The sequence below is a fragment of the Rana temporaria genome, chromosome 1, assembly GCF_905171775.1.
Source record: "Rana temporaria chromosome 1, aRanTem1.1, whole genome shotgun sequence".
Lineage (NCBI taxonomy): Eukaryota > Metazoa > Chordata > Amphibia > Anura > Ranidae > Rana > Rana temporaria.
Window position 1 is genome coordinate 126,515,858 of NC_053489.1, and position 10,840 is coordinate 126,526,697.

Consider the following 10,840-nt stretch of genomic DNA (forward strand, 5'->3'; position numbering starts at 1 on the left):
ATTTGAGCTGTCTGTCATCCAAACAATTTTTCACAAGTAACAAGTATTTATTTTGGCACTAGTGCAATAGGGGCCACAAATATGGACACTATAGGGTTGATTTACTAAAACTGGAAAGTGTAAAATCTGGTGCATAGAAACCAATCAGCTTCCAGGTTTTTTGTCAAAGCTTAATTGAATAAGCTGAAGTTAGAAGCTGATTCTTGGCTGCCATGCAGAGCTGCACCAGACTGTGCACTCTCCAGTCTTAGTAAATCAACCCCTATGCCTGCCACTATCCAGTGCACTACCTCTCACTCTCTATTTGATTTATATTTCTGATTTCTGCAGCACAGGGATCATGAGAAGAAAATAAAATAATGGATTATACTAGCAGTATTTAAAAGTTTATTGCATAATTTAAATACATATTTGTCTTGATTAAAGTGTTCTTATCTTTTTGTATTCCACTGGAAATAGCCTGTTCTTTGCCTTCTGCCATGCAGTCAGGCAGCTGAAGTGGAAAAAAAACCACATGGTTCTCTCCCACATTCCCCCAGCTCTTGTATTCTGTCCAGTGCAGGGGCTTAAAGTTTAAAGTGGAGTTCCACCCATTTTTTTATGTTTGTCTGTGCTGCATGCTCTAATCTCATAGTGTTCAGAATGGACAATTTTTATTTAATTTGTTGCTTGTAAATACCTTTATTTTGTAGTCCTTCATTACTTCCTCCTCCTTATTTGCCTAGGCTATTTGCAAGGGTTTCTGGGATAGGCATCATGTTTCCCAGTAGTCCTTGCAAACCTGACTGAAACCTATTACATTGCTTGTGCACTGAGCATGTGCGAAATATGCAAAGCTGAAATCCAGGAAGTCTTACAGTCTGGCTTCATGATGCCCACACTTAAGATGGCCACGGTCTATTTCTAGATTATAAACTATCTAAATGCTGTAACAACCTAACAAAACGGACCTTAGTTTACAGACTAACTTTACTAGAATACATTAAGCTTGTGTATTACAGGGGTATTTATATTTAAAAGTGAAATTGTGGGTGGAACTCCCCTTTAATACTTTTTCTGCACCTACACCTGCTGTCCAAAGTCTGTCTTTTTTTGTTGTACCTCCTTAAAATACAATAATATTTCAGTGCAATAGATGCTGCAAACAACAACGTGGCTCCTGTTATTGATGATTTTATTACATTAGCTTTTTGAAAAATGTTGACTGTCTTGTGATACAGCATGGTTGGGTCCCAATCAGACTGAAGAGCTCCATTGTTTTTACTTTTAATTGAAAGTTACATTTTACTTTTCTGTTGGCTCATAGTTTTCTTACTTATTGGCTAATGCATCATGGTCTTTTAATAAAACCAGCCTTAATCTGATTTTCTTATAGATTCCCACCAGGATCATATCCAATACAATCCATTGTCACCAAGACCACTTCACAGTTTGCCACAGAGGTGTATTTAAATGAGGTAAGTAATTATTTTTTGTTATTCTTGGAAGACATAGGTATACAGAAACAGTAAAGTGGTTGTTAACCCACTTATATAAAAGTATCCCATCCCTCAGTAATATACCAATAAGTGTGCCTGTGTTATATAAAAAATATGCTTATCTGTATTTAGATCAGCGCGGCTCCCAGCGCTCAGCTGGCTTTTCAGGTCTTTTTACTTTCTGACTCACAGTTCCAGTGGGCGGGGCTGAGCACTCCCGCTGACATCAGCCGGAGAGGAGAGAAAAAGCAGACAGTCAGCTGATCGCTGGGAACCACGCTGCTATAGATACAGATAAGCATATTTTTTACATAACACAGGCATGGGGACACTTGGTATATTACAGCGTGGATGGGAGCAATATGAGAGCAGCAGGAGCAGGGGGGCACTGACAGGAGCAGACAGGCAGAGAGCGGGGGAGGAGGACAGAGGAGACAGACACGGGAGAGCAGGGCTGCGGACGACAGAGGCATGTAAACTGACCACAGTGTCAGGGCTCAGCAGCCTTGGTCAGTTTACAGGGCAGAGGGCAGAAACTAGATATTACAGGTGTTACAAAGTGCTAAATTACACAGCAGTATAACATGCTTCAAAGGAGGAGAATCGTTTTTTTTTTTTTTTTTTGTTTAACAAATGCTTTAAAGTGATTGTAAAGTTTTTTTTCTCCAGTCGTCTTCCAGGACGGCACACCTAAGTAGGCCTGCCGTCCGGGAAGACTGCCTAGAAAACCTGTTACCGGTAAGTGCAACTGGTACTTTTCTCCAGTCGTCTTCCAGGATGGCAGGCCTACTTAGGTGTGCCGTCCTGGAGGACTTCCTAGAAAACCTGTTACCGCTATGTGTAACTGGTACTTTTTCTATTAAAACAACAAACTTGTAATAGTCACCTGCTCCGTGCAGTGGTTTTGCACAGGGCAGTCCGGCTCCTCCTCTTCTCGTGTCCTTGGCTGGAGCTCCTGGTCCTTTCCTCCTGCAGCTTGCTATGGAGCACCTAAGCTGAGCTGCAGCTCCACGTGTCCATTCGATCACAGAGCGGTGTTTAAGCCCCACACCCTCTTTCCTCATTGGCTGACTTGGCTGACTAAGTTTGACAGTAGCGAGAACCAATGGTGCCACTGCTGTGTCTCAGCCAATCAGGAGGGAGAGTCCCGGAGACCGAGGCATTTGTGGACATCGCTGAATAGAGAGGGGGCTCAGGGGGGCTGAGAGGGGCTGCTGCACACAGGTTTTTTATCTTAATGCATAGAATGCATTAAGATAAAAAAACTTTCTGCCTTTACAACCAATTTAAGTTTAATGGCAATTACACAGAAAAAATAAAACATATTTTATTATACACTGCTCAACACAGGAATGCTATGCATAGGTCATGGGTTACACGCAGGCTACCCTCAAGTGATTGGACACTGGGAAAAAAAACATTGTTGGAGCTGCCCCCAGGGGCTTGCTCATATAACCATTCCGACTCCTTGAGTGTCCAGTTTTTTGCTAGTGTCCTTAGCTAATGGGCCTCTTCTCTGGAGAAATGTTTTACCCTTTTAACAATTCCTTTTTTTTTCAAACACTTCTATCCAGATTTGACTACTTTATTGCCTAGAAGTTTCTAGATCCGTTACCCCATCCTGTGTGGGGCCAACCTGTAATATTTTTTCAGGCACTGGATGCTGTTAGGTGCTCACCTTGACTTGTTGCAACAATTGCAGTTAGTCGCAGGGTGCTATACAGGGCCAGGGCCATGGACAAAATTATCTGGGAACAATTACATTTGCAAGAAAAAGTATGTGAACCCCTTTGGAATGATATGGGTTTTTGCACAAATTGGTCATAAAATGTGATCTGATCTTCATCTAAGTCACAAAATAGACATTCACAGTCTTCTTAAACTAATAACACACAAATAATTAAATGTTACCATGTTTTTATTGAACACGCCTTGTAAACATTCACAGTGCAGGTGGAAAAAGTATGTGAACCATTGGCTTTACTAACTGGTTGAACCTCCTTTGGCAGCAATAACTTCAACCAAACGTTTGCTGTAGTTGCAGATCAGACGTGCACAACGGTCAGGAGTAATTCTTGACCATTCCTCTTTACAGAACTGTTTCAGTTCAGCAATATTCTTGGGATGTCTGGTGTGAATCGTTTTTTTGAGGTCATGCCACAGCATCTCAATCGGGTTGAGGTCAGACTTCTGACTGGCCACTCCAGAAGGTGTACTTTCTTCTGTTTAAACCATTCGTTGATTTACTTCTATGCTTTGGGTCGTTGTCCTGTTGCAACACCCATCTTCTGTTGAGCTTCAGCTGGTGAACAGATGGCCTTAAGTTCTCCTGCAAAATGTCTTGATAAACTTGGGAATTAATTTTTCCTTCGATGATAGCAATCCGTCCAGGCCCTGACGCAGCAAAGCAGCCCCAAACCATGATGCCCCCACCACCATACTTCACAGTTGGGATGAGGTTTTGATGTTGGTGTGCTGTGCCTCTTTTTCTCCACACAGTGTTGTGTGTTTCTTCCAAACAACTCAACTTTGGTTTCATCTGTCCTCAGAATATTTTGCCAGTACTGCTGTGGAACATCCAGGTGCTCTTGTGCAAACTGTAAATGTGCAGCAATGTTTTTTTATCCTCCCATGAAATACATTCTTGTTTAGTGTTTTACCGTAGATTCGTTAACAGGGATGTTGGCATATGCCAGAGACTTTTGTAAGTTTTTAGCTGACACTCTAGGATTCTTCTTCACCTCATTGAGAAGTCTGCGCTGTGCTCTTGCAGTCATCTTTACAGGACGGCCACTCCTAGGGAGAGTAGCAGCAGTGCTGAACTTTCTCCATTTATAGACAATTTGTCTTACCATGGACTGATGAACAACAAGGCTTTTGGAGATACTTTTATAACCCTTTTCCAGCTTTATGCAAGTCAACAATTCTTAATCGTAGGTCTTTTGAGAGCTCTTTTGTGTGAGACATCATTCACATCAGGAAATGCTTCTTGTGAAAAGCAAACCCAGAACTGTTTTTTATAGGGCAGGGCAGCTGTAACGAACACCTCCAATCTCATCTCATTGATTGGACTCCAGTTGGCTGACACCTCACTCCAATTATCTCTTGAAGATGTCATTAGTCTAGGGGTTCACATACTTTTTCCACCTGCACTGTGAATGTTTACATGGTGTGTTCAATAAAAACATGGTAACATTTAATTCTTTGTGTGTTATTTGTTTAGGCAGACTGTAGTTGTCTATTGTTGTGACTTAGATGAAGATCAGATCACATTTTATAACCAATTTGTGCAGAAATCCATATCATCCCAAAAGGATTTGCATACTTTTTTTTGCAACTGTATAGTTGATGCCTTCAGCCTTATTGTTCTGTGTGAATGCTCTTTAGAATCTGATTTGCCAAATCTTTAGAATGTCTCATCTCTGTGCATATGCACACGTTTTTGTGGCTAAAAGCTTGATCTACTAAGGCTGCTTGTAAGAGATACCTCTTACACATGCCCTTTGATGTTAAATGCCTTTTTATCAAACCCCTTTATAAATTCAAAGTCTCCTACAGCTAGTACTTCTACTCCCTTCCCTTTGTCACAAGCCCTTAACCCCTAAGTTTACCCAAAAGCCCTCCACACAATGAAGGGGTGTATTGGTGTTTGCACTAGTCTGAATCTGAGACATCTAAGACCTCTGAGTCCAATCTGTAATTTCAAAGGGGAAAAAACGTATTTCTATCTCTGCCCCCTACTGACTTCCTACTTTCCAATCTACCAGCATCAGCACAAAAACCGGCAGATTTACTGGCCACCTTACGCCAACTTCAGTTACCAGGGGCGTTGTACCAATTCCTTAAGAAGAAAGGTTCAAAGGTTGTTATGCAGACATATCCACCCCATTCCAGTCCTGAAATCTCTTAACAGATTTCTGTGTGTGCCAGAATTTTAGATGGAATCGCCTAGCTTTGTCATCACTTCTTTCAGGCAAGGGGAGTTTCTTGCATTATTAGACCTACAAGATGCATTTTCTAAAATCCCCTGCTACCTTCCACGTCAAGGCTTTCAGCTCTTTTGATTTTGGCCCATGCCATTCAGACTCTCTTTTTTGCAACCCAAGGTATTTACAAAAGTCCTTGCTCCTCTTCTTGCAGATTCAGGGCGTTTATGTCACAGGGTACTTGGATGACCTTCTCCCGAGGGAAGCCTCATCCACAACCCTGCTTGCCAATGTCCAACGGATCATTCAGTTCACTCAGACTTTTGGCAGGTTAATCTACTTTTTAAAGTCTGCTCTTCAGTCCTAACACAATCTGACGTTACCGGAGTTTCATCTTTGACACAGCCCTTGCTAAAAAATTCTTTCCTCCAGACGAGATTGCCCCCTTAAAAGCATTGTATAATTTCAAATGTATTTATTATTTTAACTAGATATTAATGTAGTTGTATTCCTTGTGGCTTTTGTTTACCTTACCTTGTAATGATGGGCTCACATGTTATGGCTGAAGTTTGTAGTGTCATGACCAATTGTTTGCCCTGTGTCCCTATGGTTTTGGGGAGCTGTCACTGTAAACAGATGAGAGATAACCAATGAGATGCACCACAGAACCAGTATAAAGCACAGAAAATGTATAGACACAGACTGATTATCAGGTTGGGGAGAAAGCAAGTCAGCATAGTGTAGTCATGTTGCACTTGTAGGAATATAGATTTGAAATACTGTAAGGGACATTATGAGAAATGTTATATTAGCATATCTAATAATGGGAAAATGTGAGGAACCCTACAGAGGATGTGTTCTTTTATATTTTACATTAGTATTTTACATAAATTATTTTGTAATTTTAGGTTGTCACATTCTTCAACTCGACAAAGAGCACTAGTAGAGACATGTGGTGTGTGAAGGAGGCCATCGAAAGCATCAAACTGAACATTCAGTGGATTAACAACAACCTGGACAGCCTCAACAGTTGGTTGTAGAGATCAGTCGGCAAAGCTAGTTTCACATTAAAGCTCTTGTGATCTAATGTTTAAGCACAGAAAGAGACAGGCATTCTGCAATGCTGTATGGACTATGGGGAAGGCTCCTCGATAGCTCAGGGCTTAAAAAAAAAAAAACACATCCTGTAGACTGAGTGACTTTTTGAGGAGAGACTGTATTTATTCTGAAGCTGTGATTGTCACACTGTCACTATGCAGGGCAGGACTGTGCCTTGTGTGGCTACAGTAGCAAAGCAATTTGTGAAACCACTGCGTGTTTTTAAATTGCCTGTTAAATTTTCTTGAAGATTATATGCAGTTTATGGCCACAGCACAAATTCATTGGGAGCGTGAATTTATTTGCCATGTAAATAATGAATATAGCCATAGTCACTATGGAAAGTGGGATTTTTTTTTTGCCGCTACAGCAGTACTTCTGTTACCATTGATCACATTTTAACACTGGACAGATTTTTTTTTTTTTTTGTTTGTTTTTCTTTTTACCTTGTTTGAAAAAAAATATTAATGTGTTAAAAGCGCCTAGCTGCCTTTTTCATCCCTCAGGTTTTGCATTTAGCTGTGACGCTTTTGAATATTGTACATTGTAAGACTGTATATGATACATTATCGATTTTCTGACCTTTTACATGACGTGTTCTGCATATAAAGCTGCATGTTTGCAGACCAGATTCCAGTGTGTGTTTTGCTACAGGTAAGACTCACCTATTGCACTTCCCTAACCTGGCTGCTGACACATAAGGCACGTCACATCTGCATATGAAGCACTTAAAATAGTTACCGTTATCATTAGGTCTTAAATTTTGTTATGGCAGCTGTTCGTTACTCAAGATTAATTTCGATTTCATACTGAGACATAAAGTTATTTTGCTTTTGGGGAAGCCTCTTGTGATATGGGGATGAATGATCCCTCTCTATTCCTGGGCAGTTTAGAAGCTGCATGTGCATGGTAAAGCAGCAGTTAATGCACTATATTTGAAAAGCCCATGTGAGCTAGAGAAGACCTAGTTGAGCGTTATGCTACTTACAGCTTGAGGTTAAACGTTAACCAGGATTTAAAAGCAGTTCACAGTACAGTAAAACATATCCTACCAAGAATTCCTTTTTGGTTAATCCAGAAAGCATACCACTAAATGAAGCTACTAGAAGTCATATTTTCTTAGTATGTTGCTGTTGCATTGCTGGGAACAAGTTCCAATCAAAAGATTGGGTTTAGTTACATAATGCAGATTATTTGAGGTAGGCAAATGCATAATTTATCAGGGAAAATTGCAAATGGGGCCTGGTACTAAGACAAATCTGAATATGATTTTATCCAGTAAATAGGCCCAAGCCTATCTGTTGCTCTAATTAAATCAATAAAAAAAAAAAACTATTTCTATACTGAAACGTCAGTCCATTTATCGCTAAACAGCTGTAGCTCAGTATGAAAACCGTTAAAATAAGTGATCATTGGCTAAAATTTGTCATACAGTTAAGCCAGGTACATGCATGATTCAACATGTATAAGGGCAACTTTCAGCAAGTTTTGAGCAGATTTCTTAAATTCTCTAAGAACCTATGCAAATGCTCACCAAAAGCTTGCTCTGCACGGTGCTCTTATACAAGCTGATGCCCATGATTACAAGACTTTCCATGCTTTTTCAAGATTATTGCAACAAATGGCTGTAAAATAAGATTGTGTTTATTGAGATCCTAGTTGTGAAATTTGGAACCATTGTTGTCACATCACAAGTACTTGTGCTTCAGCTGCTTTGAAGATGGCCCACTTCTGATTAAGTGCAATTTATCCAAATCCCTCCTTTTTATACTAAAAGATGCGTCCAGCCAAAACAAATATTTTATGTGATTGCACGCTTTTTAGGTTGAGCCATCTGGCTTTTTTTGGGGGGATTGAAGCTTCCCCTCCAGAGTTACTCAACTTTGCGCCATTGTAAAAGAGGGCTGGGGGCTCAGCACTTGTGTTTTAGAAAGAATTAAGATGCCAGTGAGTAATTCAATAAATCCACACCTTCCCAAATGCAGAATATACGTTTTGTCTGGACTGGCCCTATAAAGGGAAATCCTTTGTCTGTACCATCTTTTCAACACAAAATAATAATGCCGTTTTCTTGCAGATTGTCAAATCTTCTGAACTTAATTTTACATAATTTTGACGATTTGAAAGTCATATGACAATATGTTGTTTATAACTTTTGATTTTCTGTATTTTAGAATCTTTGTAGAATCATTCACTGAAAAAAACAAAAAGCGTTCTCTTGAAAATAATTGCTACTTTTTTATGCATCTGAATTATAGTGCTTGCACAGAAACCTGTATAGATAATCTAAACTCATTTTTATGACCCAGTTAAGGAATGGTGCTTTTTTGTCCACCATGGAGGAAGCAGGTATGTACAGCCCCTCTGGGTACCGCACAAACTTCTGCATCCTGGCAAGTGATTTTCTAATACAGCTTTCATGTTTTGTTTAAAGAAACAAATAAACCGTGCTAATAAATGTTTGAAAAGATGAAGGAATTGAGTATGTCTATTTGTCTATTAGGCCTGTTAATCTACATTTTAGCTATTGAACTAAAATTCTGGTACACTGTGTGTGTGTGTGTTGTGTGAAATGTATAGTTTAATCAAAAAAGCAACATTCAGGCTGAATTTACACCCTCACCTGATTTTGATGGCACCCCAATGAACTTCCACAGCAGACCCATAATTTCCTGGAAGTATCTTTGTGTTGAGATACTCTGGGGGAAAAACAGTCGGACGGTGTTGGAAAGGATGCAGAGGTGGGCACAATACACATATATAGCAGGCGCTAGGCAGCGCTGACATCACAGCGCTGGAAGAGCCTAGTTTTAAGGTAAGTTTCACATAATACAAGCACATTATGACTTTACCTTGTAGGAAAAAAAAAACGCCCAACCGTATACAACTACTTTAATCACTTGCCGATGAGTTCAAACCGATGTACATCTGCAAAGTAGCACGGGTGCGCAAAACCGCGTACCCGTATGTCACTCTGTGATCACCGGCTAGCGTGCGCTGCGGCGAACGTGGCACAGAGAGGCAGGACGGGTAGATGTCTACAGTATGTAAACAAGGCATTTCCCTGTTGTGCCTAGCAACATGACAGGGATCTACTGCTCCCTGTCATTGCGAGCAGTGATCTCTGTCATTTTCTAGTGAGCTACAGTTAGAACACACGATCTGTCCGCCAAAATGTCAGTGTCAATGAAAATTTCAGATCACCGACATTACGAAGAATCTTTATTTTTTTATAAAAATACCATAAATCCATCCCCTGTTTTGTAGAAGCAATAACTTTTGCATAAACCAATCAATATACGATTATTGCGATTTTTTTTATTTTATTGGCCTAAACTGAGGAAGGATTTTCTTTATTTATATTTTTGTGGGATATTTATTCTAGCAAAAACAAAATGTTGGTCTTTTTGTTGATAGCGCAAAATATAAAAACCGCAGAGGTGATCAAATACCACCAAAAGAATGCTCTATTTGTGAGAAAAAAAGGACGTTGATTTTGTTTGAGTACAGCGTTGCACGACCGCCCGATTGTCGGTTAATTCGACGCAGTGCCAAAAAAGGGCTTGGTCAGGAAGGGGGCAAATCCTTTCGGGGCTGAAGTGGTTAAGGCTGGGTTCACACTATCGCTGCATGCGACTCACAGCAGGGGTCCATTGCATTTCAGGTCCAATTTCAGCCCAAGTTTTTGGCTGAATACGCACCTGAAATAAACCAAAAAACGCACAGGACCCCTGTGCAAATTCGCACCGAAGCCACAGAGGAGATATGTGAACCGGCTCCTGGCACAATCTCTTGCTATTGCAAATTGGATGCAGAGAACTCATTTTAAAATATATCTACAGCCAAAATGTTTTTTTTTTTAATTATGGATCGAGGGGGGGGAAGGAGGGTTAAACATCCCCCCAGTTTTTTCTCTGTCTCTCATTAGGGGGATTTCCCCTCACTTCCTGTCCTGTAGATGCAACAGACTGTGGAGGATATCGAACTTGAGGGGAAATGCTCTCATAGACAATAGTCATGGAATAATTGTTACAACTAGAAGATTTTTTCCTTTTAATTCTGTTTTGGTTACAACAAAGTTTTGGATTTACTCTCACTTTCATTCCCAGTGACATTGGTGATCAACAATTAAATAGAGCAAGTCTTCCCAACGGGACCACAGACAGGAAGCGAAAAACCGAACTGTGGTCCTAGCCCCTCACCACTATCTGAATCTAATGTCGCATACACACGATCATTTTTCGGGTTGTAAAAAACAACGTTTTTTAAAAATGTCATTTAAAACGATCGTTTGTGGGCTTCAGAGCATTTTTCGGGTTCTGAAAAACAAAAAAAAAT

The 10,840-nt window shown here is 40.2% G+C and overlaps 1 protein-coding gene across 1 annotated transcript in view; it reads left to right on the top strand.

Moving 5' to 3' along the window:
* Nucleotides 1–8,976, top strand: part of LOC120931284 (leucyl and cystinyl aminopeptidase) — a 149,702-nt gene extending 140,726 nt beyond the window's left edge. Inside the window, exons 17-18 of the mRNA XM_040342571.1 lie at nucleotides 1,376–1,457; nucleotides 6,313–8,976. Of these exons, the coding sequence (XP_040198505.1) occupies nucleotides 1,376–1,457; nucleotides 6,313–6,444 (214 nt within the window). The 3' untranslated portion in view covers nucleotides 6,445–8,976. The remainder of the gene's footprint in view (nucleotides 1–1,375; nucleotides 1,458–6,312) is intronic.
* The last annotated feature ends 1,864 nt before the right edge of the window (nucleotides 8,977–10,840 follow it).